This window comes from Trachinotus anak, unplaced genomic scaffold, assembly GCF_046630095.1.
Source record: "Trachinotus anak isolate AG129_WGS33_773 ecotype Australia unplaced genomic scaffold, CSIRO_AGI_Tana_v1 ptg000005l, whole genome shotgun sequence".
Lineage (NCBI taxonomy): Eukaryota > Metazoa > Chordata > Actinopteri > Carangiformes > Carangidae > Trachinotus > Trachinotus anak.
In genome coordinates, this window is record NW_027273856.1 from 3,983,542 (window position 1) to 4,000,274 (window position 16,733).

The following is a 16,733-nucleotide window of genomic DNA, read 5'->3' on the forward strand; positions in this document are numbered from 1 at the left end:
AAAAAAAAAAAAAAAAATATATATATATATATATATATATATATATATATATATATATATATATATATATATATATATATATATATATAAGGCCAATCAGCTCTGTGTGTGTGTGCAGTGTGCGACTGGTTTACACAGGGAACACCAAGAACCTTTCTGTGCAGGTCAATGCCCATGCTGTATTTTTGGAAAATACCATCAGAAAGCATGTGTTTCAAGTTAAACAGGACCTGTCCATGCTGTAAGCAGTGAAATATATTCAGATGAAATCATGTAATATACAACTTCCTCTTGTCTGTTCTGTCATTGCACTAACATTGTTCATGTGCCCATGTTAGAAATGTAGCAGTGCATGAACATTTTATGTTTTGATCAACATATGGACATCACTAATCTGTCATAATGTCACATACATTTGGATTAATGGGATTCATATAGAGGACTCTCAGACCGGATGAGCCACATTGATCCAAAAATGCACAGAACTTTGGTCAAAGTTTTCAATAGTCTTATGTCTTTTCTTTGGTTGTTTTGTGACACGTGTTGTGTGCATCATGTACAGCATGCAGAAGTCATGGGCTCCAATGGCTTAAAAGTGGATTATGTTGTGCAATAAAAATGAAAAATCTTCAAAATCTGCATTAATCCATTTTTCCATTTCTTATAATCCTTAACCAGACAAAACAACAACAACAACCACCACCTCTGGCTGACAAAGAACTGAAAATGATGTATAGGGACAACTGAAATTAACAAGCCATTTCATCAAACTACCACAGAAGGTAAAAAATAATGAGCATAAACTAGCAACACAGCTACAACAACAGTACACTAGAATTAAATAGAACAAGTGTATTTATCTCTATAGCACATCACTGTTCATTGCTATTCAGACGTACACAAAACAGGGACAAGAAGACACTGACAACACTTCAGCAGGTGAATGCACAGCTTTCACTCCATGTGCAGATCCACTCAAGTAAGAGCACGTAAAAAGGCTTCAAGCTCTAGTTTCACATCTGATCTATAGGATCCCTCTCTTCCAGCTCTTGTCTCTCACTCTCCTCCTCGGCAGCCCCCCTCTCCTTTTTCCCTTTGCTGGCCCCTCACACACAAAGGCAGGGGAAGGCAGAGGTGGAGGAGGGAGGGGAAGGAAGGCACACAGGGCTGGGAGCTGTGGGCTTGCCCTGGGGAGAACGAGGGTGAGGGGGTGGATGGGGGGTAACAGGGGGTCAAAGGGGGGCCACGGGAGTGTAGAAGGCTGGGGGGCAGGGAGAAACCTGAGAGGCAGAAAGCCAGAACAGGAGCAGGGGAGAGACGGTGGGAAGGGAGGGTCTGAGGGTGAGCGAGCACAACACAAGACAGCTTATAACTGTCTTGGTTGGGGGGGGGGGGATTTGTTCAAGAAAGGGATTTGGTTTGGGGGAGTTGGTTGAAGTTAGGATTTGATGAGATTTACATTTTTTCTTTTACAAAAATGCACGTCCACTATCCACCAAAGCCTGTGTAAGCATTTCAGCCACATCTGTCTGTGAGGCAGAGTGTTCACATCTTCTGCCCTCCTCTCAGTTTGTTTGACAGAGCAGCAGCAACAACTGCTCTTATATTTTCCCCCTGTAACACACCATGTCAGCTGAAGGTGATGATACGCTTAGGGAGACAGCAAACTTACCTGAAAAGACAAAACAGAACAACTAAAACTAAATATGACATTCTTCTCACTTACAGCTTTGTGCATCAGGACCCTTAAAGGCTTCCTGCAACACTCCAGTGTAGAGAGGAATCACAATCAATATGTACCTCAGGAAAAACATTTTTGGACCTATTTCTACAACCATGGAAAACTGACTGGCTGTTTGCAACAGTATTACTTTTATTTTCCTTCAAATATACTGCAGCTCACCTCATCTATAGGTTTGTTTTGGGTTGTTTGGCAGTGACGGTTAAAACGCAACATCACCTCCTATCGTAATTTCACCTTCCACCCTCAATTCCTTCCACTTGCTTAAATAACCACTACCTCGCACTAATCTTGCACCATCTCATCTTCCTCAACTGCCTCCAAACCACTGGGGTGGCTTAGACACAGGTGCACACATCAACACTGAAACACTTCACACTAATAGATGTGCAAGTATATACATAGCTGCACCAATAAACATGTAAGTCATGCAAACACACTAGTGGATGTGCCAAAACACACACACCTTGTGAGCACATACACACAAATTGTGAGCATAGCAACAGAGGACTGTAACAGTTGGGTAATGCAGGCCAAACAACAAGCACAGCGGAGAACAGGAGGCATGTTGGGCATCTTCCTCTTTGCAAACTCTGTCACCCCCACACACAAATACAAACACACACAGAGAGCCTACAAAGAGAGCTCACATGAGAATGAGCACGCACACACATAAACCCAATGCCCTCTTTCACAGGATGGTTATATAACCAGATAGGCAGAGGAGCTCTCTTTCTGCACACCTCTTTCATCACATCTCTCCCTTCCCTTATCTTGAGCTCTATCTGTTCTTCCATCCCTTCATTTCTCCCTGTTCATTCAGAGCCAGTTTTATATACACACACTCAGCATTTCTTAAATGAGATGTTTTTGTCTCTGCCAGCTGTTGCTTTAAATGCATTAAAAGCCTTTGATGACATAAACATGGCTGTTAAAAGCTTTAATATGGAGAATTTGGTAAAACGCCCTTACAGACCTCCAGGAGGTGGATGATGTCAGCTCCACCTCTCCTCCTTTCCTCCCTACGCCACTCCTCCCTCGATGATACCGCTGATGACGACAGAGGAGGAGGAGGTGGAAGAGGATGAAGAGGAGTCTCTCCTCCTCCCTCTCTTTCCTGTCCTCCTCCTCACCCACAGCTTCCTGCCGTCCTCCCCCAGGCACCCTGACTCAGCTCTTACCACCTCTCTTCCTTTCTCTCTCTCTCAGTATCCTTCCTTCAAGTCGGTTCTCATTTGAACCAAAAGCATTAATATGATGATTATTTTTCTTTTTATCCTAAGCCTTTCACTCTCAGCGTCTCAGATGGTTTCACACTTCACATGTGGTTTTATTTGACATCCGCAGCAGATAGAGGCAGACTGAGAGAACAAAGACTAGAGGAGAACTATTACTGTGATGAATGAAAACCCAAACTTCTTCATTACTGCTGTGACAGATTCACGTTAATATTAGAAGACAAGAACTTTATTAGAACTGTGAAAACATCACTGAATGCTACGAAAGCACCATCCATCTCTGTGCTCCCCCCATGGGTGTGCGGCACATGTGGATGGCACATGGACTGGAGTATTTAGAGGAGAGAAGAGGAAGAGGAGGAGGAGGACATAGACAAAGCAGATGGGAAAACAGATGCATAATCTTGATCTCCTGTCCTACACCCAACACACTGCAAACTGGTGTCACCTGCTTCAATAAAAGAAGACACAAACTGGACAGAAGTTGGATTCATATTTCAAAGCTTAATTTACTGGGTAGTTCATTATTCATTTCAGTTATCAGCAAAATAGTAATGTCAAACCACTTTTAAACATTTTTCTGACATATCTGAACCTCCTGTCATCACTGCTCTTAAAATTTAATTTGTGGCTTGTTCCCTCCATCCCTGTATGCAGGACTGTGGCTTTACTGTGGACTCCCACTGCTCTGCAGAGCACAATTCTGCAGCTGAACATATGCCACTCATCTACCATCTCCCAAACCAGATCCTTGTCTAAATAAAACTGGTTCCAGGTGCGACATATGGAATTATTTCACTTACAACCAGCCAACATCAAAAGCCTGGTGTAGAGGTGCTGCCAAGCTCTGCAAGTCAAGTATGGTGACAGCATCACAGCTTTAGATTTATTATTAGTATTAAAATGGACTTTTTGAAATTGTAACAACACTGGGGAAAAAGGGCTGTGGATCAGACTCAAGCCTACAACATTTAAGGCACATAATAATCCACCAGTACCAGCCTTCTGGCATGTAGTCAGAATACAGTATATATCTGGAGCTCTGTATTAAAAAAAAAGCTAGGAGATATTTAATGACAATAGACAAGATACAACATGACACTCAAAACCCAAAGGGAAGGTGACATAAGGCACCATGTTGAGAGGGTGAGAGTGTGCACACGTCTCAGACAGATGGCTGCCAGAAAACAAAAAATAAAATCAAAGGATGGAATAAATATATGTGCCAACTATCACATGCGAAGTAGGGCTGCTGCATTAAAAAAAAACAGCAGAACACATTGCAAAAACTGTTGTACAGGTTAATAACGGAAATGGAAAATGTAATGTGATGGTAAGTAAAAAGAGTTTAATACAAGGCAGTGAAATGATAAATAGTACATTCACAAAGACTTTCATAAAAAGAAGTTATGGACCAGCCTGTCATACAGTGTATTATCTTGATTTTATGCATTAGACCTATCTGCCTGAGTTTCAACTTCTAATCTATGAAATCACTAAAAGCTCAACAGAAAAACCCTCAGATGGAAACCACTGAAAACCTCACCTCATACACGCATCTCTGGTTGTATACCTGTATTATCAGTAGTCTGCCACAGGCTGTCGAGAACAGTAACCGTATATAAACCACAAGCTGTTTACATTCTCATAAGCCAGCAACCACTGACTTAACTGTTAAGACGAGTAAGGTTGGCCTATACAGTTCAAATGAGGTTATGATTCAATCACTAAGAAATGATTCGTACACTGTATTTCCTTGGTCAGAACTGTTTGAAGCTTCTCCGGGACTTACAACAATCATGACACCGCCCATGTTTTCATGCTGCACTGCTATTTTTTCTCTTTCCCCAACAATCCTCCCTCTCTTCTTTCAGCTTAATAGCATCCTTTCTTACAGAAAAGCTGCAGCCAGACCGTGTTTTTTATGCACGTGTGTATCTGTAATGGAGGGTGTCAACTTCAGCAGGTTTGTGTGTATTTGTGCATGTGCATTTATGTGTGAGATGGATCTGATTCATGACCGGCTGTAAATGTGTGTAATAAAGCTGAGTGGGCTAAGTGATGGAAAACCCCAGGTGTGAGAGACTCGGCAGGGTCCTGGGAGACGCCGGCATTAGAGTGTGTGTGTGTGTGTCTTTGTCCCAAAGAGAGAGATCAAAACAGTTTGAGATGTGTGTGTGTGAAAATGAAACAGAGCTGGTGTTAGGTTAGGTGTATGTACACTTAATACGGGTGTTGAGTGTGTAAAGCTCAGCTGAAGTGTGTGTGTGTGTGTGTGTGTGTGTGTCTGTGTGTGTGTGTTGGCTGTGGCCCCAGTCCCAATCGATTAGCAGCTGTGGTGAAACGTCAAATCCTCCACAAAAACAGAAAAGACTCACATCTACAAAAACCTGAGGTAGATTTTGAAAAGAAAACTTATAAAACAAGTCATGACTTTATAGCAAATATCAGGCCAATGCAAACAGAAAACAGAAGAAAACTTTTAATGAGGTGGGTGATTTTAAACATGTGGGTCAGTAAATGTAGCAGACGCTTCATTCTGGCCTAATGAAAAATCAGCAGTCACTTTGATACTGGTTCAACCCATGTGAAATACATACTGTGTCACAGAGATAACCTCTATACCCCACACACACCTTAGGCTTCAAAACTACCACACATAAAACTTACACTTCAAAACTACCACACACACCTTAGGCTTCAAAACTACCACACACACCTTACACTTCAAAACTAGAAAATCATCTTACAGACAGATTGTGTAAAAACAATACAGTGAAATATTGTTGGAATTTCCTTTCTAATGGTTGGAGGTGGTGGATTTTCAATATTTTAGGAGAAATGGAGAAAAATGCGTCAATCACTATAGGATCGAGCTACAGTTATCTGATCCTAGATCAGCAGGGTTTCATATGTCTCTACCACTTCTGCACTCTAAGTGAAATGCCTCTACACTGTTGGTAGTTACAGTAAGCAGCATCACATGAACACATTATACCCAGTGGTTGGGTCCTTAAGCAAGTCTAACATTTCATCGTTCTGAAAGAAGCTCAAACATACATTCATCTACTGGACAGACAGAACAGGAATGACAGATCCCAAAAGGGATGAGGTCATGCATATTCCAAGTGTCACTGCAGGCCACAGGCAAGCAGTTCACGGTCTGGGTAAAAGGTCAAACGTCTTACCTGAGCAGGTGGGTTCTTGCAGCCAAATGCAGATGGTTCCCCTGAAGGGAAGACATGTCAGCATGTAAACAATGGGTCTGATATGGATCAGTCCAATTAGCCAGCTGTCATTAGTAATCAGTTGCCTGATGCAAGTCAGTGGTGGGAAAACCAAGTAAATATTATTGTGATATTGTGATGCAGTATAGCAGCTGGAATTTTTTCTGAGATAGCTTTAACTGTATTTATGAGTAAAATGTCATCAGTAATACAACGTACAAAGTACAGTAACCTATCCTGATTCCATCCTAATTAACAAATGCAAGAAAAAAAACTGACTATGACAGCTGTATGAGTCCAGCAGCAACAATTATGCATTAAAATATTTGTTGTCCTATGTCCTTCTTACCATCACTGAGTAATGGAAACAGCATGTTCTGGTCCCACACTGTGCAGTCCATCTCCACCAGTTCTGATCTTCATTTTACATTTTGTCCATTCTTGCCTGCAGCTGGTCAGACCCAGTCAGACATTTCACCTAGGGCTTCAGTCAGGCAATGGTGGTTCTTCAAACACAGCATGGCCTTGCTTGGCCATGTTCCTAACTGCTTATCTGTGAAGGAGGAAAAACATACATTAACCTTTTTGATTCGGGATAATTAAAAAAAAAATGAAGCAATAATCAGGTACGGAATTTACATCTGGTAACATTCATCAATATGAAAACTACTGAGAAGGTTTGTCTGTCACATACATTTACATGGCTATTGGGGTAGACAATTTAACATGTATTAAGAGACCACAATCTGCCTCTCCACCACTATGAGAAGGAAGCAGCTGTTCACAAAGGACATACACAGACCAGGGTTGGACTGCGAATGTGTCGCCATCTAGAGGAAAATACACACTCTTGCACTTCAGAAATTTGTAGTCAGTACCCATAACTTCAGTTTGCATATATATATAGAGACAGAAGAGCAAAGAGATACGGGGTGCACTGCTTCGGTGTTGACATATAATTAGTCCTTTCGTGAGGTATAATGTTAATCTAGCCAAAACGATTTGTCTCATACAGTAGAAGATATAAATAAAGAGTACAGAGCAAGTCAGGTGTGTTTGAAGCCATTTAACAACTGAGATGTGGGAAAGGAAAGGAGGCGTTAACTGGACATGTATCTGTATATTAGTATGACTCAGTATGAAGACATGTAGACAAACAGTGAGGCCACAGTGGGAGAGGAGGCACCCCCTGTCAAATAGACCATGTTCAGAATCACCTGAACTGCGTTGGTCACATTTCATAGTGGTGTGACAGGAAACAATTTTACATGAGAACAATTCAAACTTACTGTAAATGTTAAATTATTGGGAACTGCCAGGTTTACACAGGGCGTGCATTTAGTTTTATTTTAACAGTAATGTGTGGGTCGTTCAAAAGACAAGTTTGCAGCATTACACCTGCCACCAGCAGACTGGACGTCATACAAACACCAGAGTGGCATGTTCACTAGATAAGATAAGATAAGATAAGATAAGATAAGATAAGATAAGATAAGATAAGATAAGATCGCCTTTATTAGTCCCACAGTGGGGAAATTCACAGTGTTACAGCAGCAAAGTGGCAGTGCAGAGAAGAAACTGCAATAACAAATAATTAGAAAGATAAATAATAACAACATACTACTAGAAGCTGTGCCATCATCTTCTGTTTTGTTGTTTAGTGCAAGAAATAAACAGGGCACCTTACCGTTTAGCCCTAAAACAGATGCGCAGGTCCTTTATTCACATGTAAAGATCCCAGTTTTGTAAAATAAATAACAATAAATCGATGTGTTTATCCAGAGCTTCCGTTATCATTTTGTTGTTGTTTTGTTTCGTCACTGGCCACAATTAATTAAAGTTGTTGGCAGCTGCGCGCAGCTCCTGGAGTAGCACTGCATTGTGGGACATCAGTCCATCGACAGCTCAGTCCAGAACTGGGGGGGGGGGGGGGGGGGGGTTATTTAGGTTTAATTCATCGTCGCTTTTTTCACGTGGACACATGCAACTAAGTCAAACACCTCTTTCATAATAATTGAGATGATTTCGTGGTGTTACATTTGGACGCAGCATGAGAGGCAGGTGGGGTTATTATGGTCTATATGATACTCCAGCTGTGTAGGACAGCGGTATGTATGATAGCGGCCCCTCTCATGAGCAAAGCCAGACCCCCATACAAGTCCTGAAGTCATGCGACCAAATCACTGTCCCGGGTCGCCATCCAGTGGCAGACCATCCGCAGTGCCGCGGGCGCAGCGGCGAGAGGGTGGAGACAGAAAATAAATCCCAGGGAAGAACATTCAAACGCTCTTCCTGGAAATAGTGGAGAACCCGCCACAACTTCACCACATGACATTTTGTGAAAGAAAATGCGACACTCCTTTCTCCAGCCCCAGCGAGCCCGCATTTCATTCAGATATAGGTGCTGTTCGCGCCACAGTCCGCAAAATATCACAACCACACGCCGCATATCACACCCACGGCCACGATCCGTCGCCTTTTCGTGCTTTTATGAACGTGTAGCCGAGATCAGCAGCAGGCGATTGCGACATCACCAACTCCAGACCTACCTTCCCGTAACTATTCCTTCCTTACCGTAAAAACATGACATCACCGACCTCAGTTTCGGGGTGGGTTTGGGGAGAAGAGACGGAGCAGCTGGCGGCCGCACGGTCAAATGTAAGCGCTGCAGTATCCAAACTTATCGGCCGCATCCATGTAAAGTTAGAGATGCGCTGAAGCGGAGTGTATCAGCAATTATGTAACGCCATCAAACCATTGTGCACAAATCTCTACAGTCATACAGCCTTGTGTTTTCATGTACATGCATGTGTCTGATATGCAGAATCCCGAGTTTACAGGACTTACAATTGTCTCCCACAGCGATACAAATTCTCCTGTAGTGGCTCGTATTTCTTTCTTTCTTTCTTTTTTTTTGCTGTGGTGTAGATCGTGTCCTGTGAGATTTATTACAGGATGAGGAGACTGTAGTTCAGGTTGTTTTCAATGGAGGCTCATTGGTTCCCCTGTTACAATTAGGTAATAGGGGCAGTACAGCCTCACATGTCAGTGTGTATGCATCCATAGACTCATACTATGCATCATGCTTACCTTTTATGTGCAATCCAAAATCTGCCGGGGAGGCGCCGTGCTCACTCTCGCTGTTAAAACTGTGAAATAGTGGAAAATCTGCAAAGCAGTCCATCTCCTTTCCCAGCCACGGATGACGCAGCCCCCTAAAATCCCTCTCCCAAAAAACATGAAACCCCATTCAACATCCATAACGCGTTTAGGTGCAAACGTCGACACGGGGAGCACTGTATACGCAGACAGATCACAGCCCAGGCTGAGGAAATGTGGATGTGTTCGCCCATGGGCAAGACATGACGGACAGACTCATCACTGGTCTTGCATCTCTGCACGGTCAGATCGCCTTTCTAAACGACTGTACAGCTCTTTTCCCCTCTCTCAAGACCATCTGGTAAAAAATCGCCAGCTTCTGTAGCCTGAAAGGCGGCAAGGGTTGCAATGGGCACGGATACCTCAATCATCCAAAAACACAACTGATATCCATTTCATAGAGGGGAATGGTCCACCGCGATCCGAGCAGGCAGTCCTTAAAGAAATTGCGCAGTTTTTATTCCATTGAAACGGAGACTCTTTCCCTTCTGTCCCCGTTGAAAGGCTCTTTCCTTCCTCCTCCTCCCTCCCTCTCCCTTTCTCTCTCCTTCTCTCTCTTCCCTCATGCAGGTTTATTTTCGGTGGAAGAGTCTTGGACATTAACTGCCCCGCCTCCATAGTCACTGGCAAACACACTGTACAACTTGCCCAAATTCCATTATAAACTACTATTCAATGGAGAACAACTGGACCCCAGGTTTTCCCCTTGTAACTATTTGGTTCAAGAGTCAGGCTCTCAAGTTGGACGTAGTAACTGTATCAAGGGGGCCAAGAGCCACTTGAGGAATCAAAAGTTGTTATTTGGAGATGTCTGGTAATTTTGTCATTTCCCCAGAAACTTGAAACTGGGGCAGGAGCTTGCCAGGAAATCAAATTAAAGCACAAGACAAACCCATCATGGATAGTGGCTCTGAGACAGAGATTCAGCTGGCTGTCAGGGGAGCTGGAGGTGCTGTCAGGGGGATCCCCACCTGCAGATTGGTTCAATTTAAGTAATACTACTTTCATTAGGAGACAGAATAATGTGATCAGACATTTCCAATTGCTTGTCCTCTTAAAATGACAGACAACATTTTTAAATCCAGATCCTTTACATGATAAATTCTGGATTCCCACATCACTGACATTCATTAATGTGCACAACATTTCTTCTAAACACAGGAATTTTCAAAGGGGCTGTTTCTGAGTGGATAAGCAGATGGAAGAAGTTGGCTTCCAGTGCCCTCAAGAAATGAATATTTCTGCGGACTGGGAGCTTTGAAAGCCTTGGCTCGAAACTAAGACAGCCACTGTTTGAACACAGTCACCACCTCCTACAAAATGATAAACGCCGCAAATTTGTGTGACTGTAGCACTTTCTCTAAACTTTGAATACTGTATTTCGGTCCGGGAAAACACAAATTAAACATATTAGACAGGAAAGTTAATTCTTACCACATAACTAATATATCTCAAATGTTTCCACACCACATTTACATTCTAGTTCATTTCAGCTGAAGCTTTTATGCATAAATAAAAAAGCACCTCCCTAGTCTGATATTTTTGTTACAACCAGCCCTGAGAATAAGCCAATTTGAATTTGAATTCAGCATGTTGCTGTGAGTGCCCCCTCCATCTCCCACCCAACCAGAGACCACCAGAGACACACACACACACAGACCTGGGTCTGATAAAGAGGCTCTTAAACCCTGAGGAAGTCTGTGTTCAGTCTTTCAGGGGGACAATCCTTAAGTCTGAATACAACCTTGAACTCAGGCCCCCCTCTCTCTGTTCCCCTCTCTCATTACTGGACCATTCTTCCTCCCGGCTCACTTTCTCCAGGGTCGTTCTCTTGTTTTTCTCTCCCTCCCTTTCAGGAGTTTGGGCTGAGTCCTTTCCAGTGGGGAAGTCCGGGCCCTCTCCCTCACAACACTGACCGACTCCAAACGTCTTGTCTGTGAAACTTCATTAGAATTCATTTGTTTGAATAGGTTCATTTCTCCTTCAGTCGCTCCCTCCCTCCATCCTCTTTTTCAGCTTGGGGAAATGCATATTAGCATAAAAATATCCTTTACCTCACCTTGATTAACTGCATTGTTTGCATGCACATGTGCCTGCATGTGTGTGTTCTTACTGTGTGAAAATGAGTGCTAAACCAAATATAAAGCTAATTCTCACAGAATGTTTATGTTCTTTGGTTTTAAAGAAGTAAAACTACTGGTTACAGACTTTGAACTGTTAATTTTAACTGATCTGGGTTTTCATGACTGTCTCGTCAGTAAGTGCACACAGCCAGGAAGTGATATATCATGGGCTTATTTTAAAGGAAATGTATTTGGAAATTTATTGTATTCCAAAACCAAAGCGCTGATTTCCAGTGATGCTATGTAGCTAATTTTTAGCACATTGTTTTATTTTTCATAGCCCTGGGCTGTCTACACACAAGTGCATTGGCAATGCTGTTATGTTAACACAAAAAAGATGACAATGCATAACAGCTCATCAGATTACCAAAGAATTCAATGAGCACTGGAACAGACACTTCAGTGTCCAGACAGTCACTTAATCCAGATGTTACAAAGAAACAAGTTTCCAGTACAACACACAGTTCTCCGTAGGAAACTATTCCCAGTCTGTGTTTGAGCAGGATAAAAGGGGGTCAACATGGAAAGACTGATGCAGGTCTGTGGAGGGGAGTGAATAATCGGTCAGATGACGGCAGAGAACAGAGGCCAAAAGGAAAGAGAGGAGAAAAAGAACTTACCAGGAAGTGTCAAAGAATGAATCAGACTGTTCATTGCTAAATCATATTTTATAAAGTGTATATAAAGTAATAAACAGCTAAAACAATAAATAATAAGAATCAAAGTGTCAGAGTCAATGTGCATGTTTGTGCGTTAAGGCCTTTAGTTGTCCAGGCTCATGAGAAGAGCAGTCCCTCTCTTGATCCAGTGGTCTGGGGTCACAATTCCCGATTTGAGCTCTACACCGACCACAAAAGATGCTCGGCCTGCCCCCCCTGACCGCACTGGGAAGTAGTAGCACGGACACAGGTACATACCTACACGCACGCACGCACGCACGCACGCACGCACACACACACACAGACAGACGGACAGAGTTGAGACAGTATAGCTGCAGGGCATTAGATCACAAACTACATACAAACAAATGGAGAAAACAAGAAACCAAAAATATCATCAAATCAATCAATCAAAATATAATAAAACAAGAAAAGAGAAAATGTAAAAAATAAAAAAAAAACAACAAGGAGAGGAAGATGAAAAGACAGTCATCCATGTAGTTAGGGAATTCCTGACAAACAGAAGTCAAGACAACTCACTCTTGCCCATCTTCTTGCGGTTCTCTGCTGGTTTGAAGTGGATGGTGGGGATGGGACAGACCATCTGCATGGGTTCAGCTTCCACCAGACAGGAGTTCTTCTCGTCCCAACCTGCCCCCTCCAGGTACAAACCTCGGACAAATACCCCATCCTACAGGGGGGAGAGGCAGAGAGGAGGGGGTAAAACAGAGCAACAAGTAAAAGGAGGGAAGGGGCGAGAGATATGAACATTTGTTTGGAGATGACATTTTGCATAGAGCTATGACAAACAGCCATGCCAATTAGCTAATGCAACTGAGAGAGGAAAGAAGAGGGGGGGGGTGAAAACATGGGAAAAGGGAGGGCTGCAGGGGAAAAGAAGGAAGGAGTAGAGAGGGAAGAAAGAAAGAGGAAGATAGAGGAAAGAGTGAAAGGAAGGAAAGGAGAGAGGAAAAACAGGAGTGGCAGAGAAAGGAGAGGAGAATGGAGGTATGCCCTGGTTTTGGAGTAGCACAGGGAGGTAAAATGGAGAGAAAGGTGGGAGAAACAAGGGGAGGCACAGAAGAGCTGACACAGAGAAGAATAAAATAAGATGAAGTGAGAGATAAAGAGTTACAATGACAGAAATTCTGGATCGACAGCATCAAGATAAATGAAAACATTTTACTGCACTGTCAAAATTTGAATTGTAAAACTGCTCCGTGAAAAAATGAAAGCGGATTTGTGTAATGGGGAGAGGGAGGCACAAAGTGGTGTGCTGCTATGAATGGAAATAAGTTTTTCAGGAAAAAACACACTGTCAAAGTTTGAGTAGAAATGAAAAATGTGATGGAAAGTGGCGATGACTGCTGGGAGCTGAAAGCCTCAGAAAAAGTGGTCTGATGGCAGGTTTATGTAAATCTGTATGGAAATAGAAAAGTGTGTCCAGGGAGTCACCTTGGGCGGGTGAAGGAGGTTGCTGTCATCTACAGTGGATACTATAAACTCCCAGGACAGCGTGTCCACTGATATCTGCAAGAACAGTTTCACACAATGTTATCTGTTTGGATAGAAAAGATACTGTTACTATCACTGGTCCAAAAGTCAAACAAGGACATTTCCATTCACTGCAGCAGAGCACTGCAAGTGAAAGGTATGAATACATGTCTGTTAGATATATAACTCAAGTCTCCTAATGTACAGCGTTAAGTGTGGTGGCTGTTGGCTGTGAGAGGCTGAGATTAAAAGGACTCCAAAGAGAAAAGGGAAACGAGTATTCAGCAGGTTGTGTTTGCCAAACCAACACAGGGAGTGACTTCAGTGTATCTCTGAAAACGACTGTGTCAGCATCAGCAAGCACTTCCCAGGGTGTTTTAATTGTGTGTTGTATGTGCTGGGAAGATTAAAGAGGACGTACATTAAACTCACAAAAAATGAAATTGTAGCTGTTGGTATGCAACATAACATTTTGTATTTTTAGTTTTGTTTACTTTTCAGTTTAATCTTTGGTTGTAGAATATCATAGTTAACCGGGTTAGGCTTATGAAACTTCTTCAAAAACCTATTGGATAAAATTCAAAAATGTATGACCATCTGTTACAAACAAGAAAATACAAGCTGTGTATAGTGTAGTGTTTCACTATTAACTGTCTTTCTGCCTGTGTGGATGTGGTTGAGTGAAATCTCACATTATGCTGTCGAGCATAAGACTGCAGCACAGCAGTAAGGAAACCATTAGGAAAGGTGAAGCCGGACAGCCAGAACAAGTTGGGGGGCTGGGCCATTTCTGCCCAGCGAGCAAACTGATCGACTCGCTGGCAAAGATCCCTGGTCCACGCTGCCAGGGGCTTCAGTGAGGGGTATGCCTAGTGGACAGAGAGAGAGAGAGAGAGAGATGGCAAATCTACACTCATTTCATGCTTCCAGCTGTTGGCAGCTAAACATAATGGGAGAAAGCCCAGAGTAATGCAGTAGCACTGAGCGATGGCTGATGGCCTCTAAGTCTTACCAACACACATAAAGGGATTCAGAAGTGGTGTGGGAGAACTGTGAAATTTCCTGTAGTTGTGTTCAAATTTTAATAAGACAACTTTTACTTCCTTTGGTTGATTTGGTATCACTTAAGGAACAAATATGATTTGAAGATAGACAGAAGATTCAGAGGAATCTACAAATAATCTACCACATCACAATCTTGATTCTGAGGGAGGATGTGTACTGTTATAAATGTTTATCTTTTTCCTTATCTAATGCAACAAAAGTAATACAGATTATGAATTTTGATAGAACTGTTAGCTAATTGTAAGTAATTATTTTCATTAGTAAGCAATTCACTTATTACTTTTTCAAGAAATCAATTAACCATTTAGTCTAAAATACATCAAAAGTAATGAGATGCCAGTCTCCACACTCACACACTTCAGTTACACAATGTCTGTCAGTCAGCTAATTGATTCACAAATGACCTTGTCAAAAACAGCAATGTCACTGACAGTGCCGGAAAGAAATACAGTTCCCCACAAATTCATGAATCCAAACAGTGTAACATGAAACATCTTCATTATGTGTTGTCCTGTGTATGTATTTGTCTGAGTATTGCCCTGGTGTAAGAGATCATGAAACAATTCACCATTCTTATGTTCTTCAGCAGACGTCAAGCTGCCATAAATCTGCCAGTAGGTCTATACTGATCCTCTGTCACAAAGCAAAAAGACCAAAGTTTTTCAGGGTAGGTCTGTTAGACTATGACAGTGTGGCTGTCATTTCAGCATTGAAGTTTAAGTCTTTATTCCACCTTATATAATTGATACAATTAGATCAGTACAGAGTTTATCTTTATCATTTGACTATCTGTGCCTTGCTTTCATCTTATTTGAATTCCTGGTCACCATACTCCTGCCTTTGAAACTAGAATTACCACCTCCACCAACCAGCCAAGTGGCAGGAAATATGATCACAAGCTCCCCTTCCTGAGTTACAGCTCTGAATAATAGCCCCAGGTGTTTTTGCAAAAAAATATGATGTCACAATGGCCTTGAGCCTTGACCACCAGATTCTAATCACTTCATCCTTGATTCCAAATGAATGTTTGAGGCAAATTTGAAGATATCGCATTCATGAGAATGGGACACACAGAAACCCCGAAAACAATGCCTCCATCCCTGGCAAGCTGCAAAAAATCAGTTTATATCGCAGCAATTTATGCATCTTTGCACTGGCACCTGTCCCCACTCATGTAATTGAAAACTTTATTGAACTCTTCACAGCCTGGTATCTAGCTTTCTGTCTGAACTTTGAACCCCCTCAGAGCTGGTCCACTGCAGAACATTAGTCTGAGTCCTCTTGGCTGAAGTGAGTGGACCTCTGCTGTTTGGGCCTCAGGTCCCTGGAATACTTGCCTGTGCAGATCTACAGTAGCAGGCAGACATTTTGTCTTGCTTTGAATGACTTAACATTTCTACTTGAATTACTTTTGTTGGAAGGTTATCATAACAAATCTCTTATATCAAATCTCTTTATCTATACATGTTATACTTTCACTTGTTTTCATAATCTAGCAACCTCTCATATGTAGCAGCTAACTGGGCTAACTGGGCTAACTGGGTACACAGCCTCGGCAATATATATATATATATATATATATAGTAACTTTTATTGACATAAAATTGAATCTCTCATTTATTTTGTCTGATTAATATACACAACACACCCACCATTCATGGCATGTGGACAAAAAGATTCACACTCAAAGACATACTGAGTGCACTAGGGGAATAAAAGCCTTTTTGCATGTTTGTCACGCAAGAGGAAATGCCCTCTAAACAGAGATGTTATATCTCTGCATACAGTGACGTGTGCATGCCCTATATACATTTGCATAACAGATCTGCAAATCGCTTCCAAATTGTTTACATGCACAAATGCTATACAGGCCCTAAACGCTCACACAGACAGCCTTGTGAAGAAACCAGATACAAAATGGCCGGAGTCAGAGAGGCAGTCAAGCCAAAATTAAAGCCATGAGTCTGTGAGCTCAGAACTAATGACAGGCTGCCATGCCAAGGAGGGGCGGAGAAGAGAGAGATGCA

The 16,733-nt window shown here is 42.2% G+C and overlaps 2 protein-coding genes across 2 annotated transcripts in view; both read right to left on the reverse strand.

The window, feature by feature from the left end:
- Nucleotides 1-9,882, reverse strand: part of kdm6ba (lysine (K)-specific demethylase 6B, a) — a 94,190-nt gene extending 84,308 nt beyond the window's left edge. Inside the window, exons 1-3 of the mRNA XM_071477868.1 lie at nt 9,297-9,882; nt 6,556-6,759; nt 6,168-6,208 (exon numbers count right to left, since the gene is read on the reverse strand). The gene's annotated coding sequence lies outside the window, so the exon portion shown is untranslated. The remainder of the gene's footprint in view (nt 1-6,167; nt 6,209-6,555; nt 6,760-9,296) is intronic.
- Nucleotides 9,883-12,141: 2,259 nt separating this feature from the next.
- Nucleotides 12,142-16,733, reverse strand: part of dnah2 (dynein, axonemal, heavy chain 2) — a 64,217-nt gene continuing 59,625 nt past the window's right edge. Inside the window, exons 85-88 of the mRNA XM_071477867.1 lie at nt 14,334-14,510; nt 13,603-13,677; nt 12,688-12,838; nt 12,142-12,405 (exon numbers count right to left, since the gene is read on the reverse strand). Of these exons, the coding sequence (XP_071333968.1) occupies nt 12,251-12,405; nt 12,688-12,838; nt 13,603-13,677; nt 14,334-14,510 (558 nt within the window). The 3' untranslated portion in view covers nt 12,142-12,250. The remainder of the gene's footprint in view (nt 12,406-12,687; nt 12,839-13,602; nt 13,678-14,333; nt 14,511-16,733) is intronic.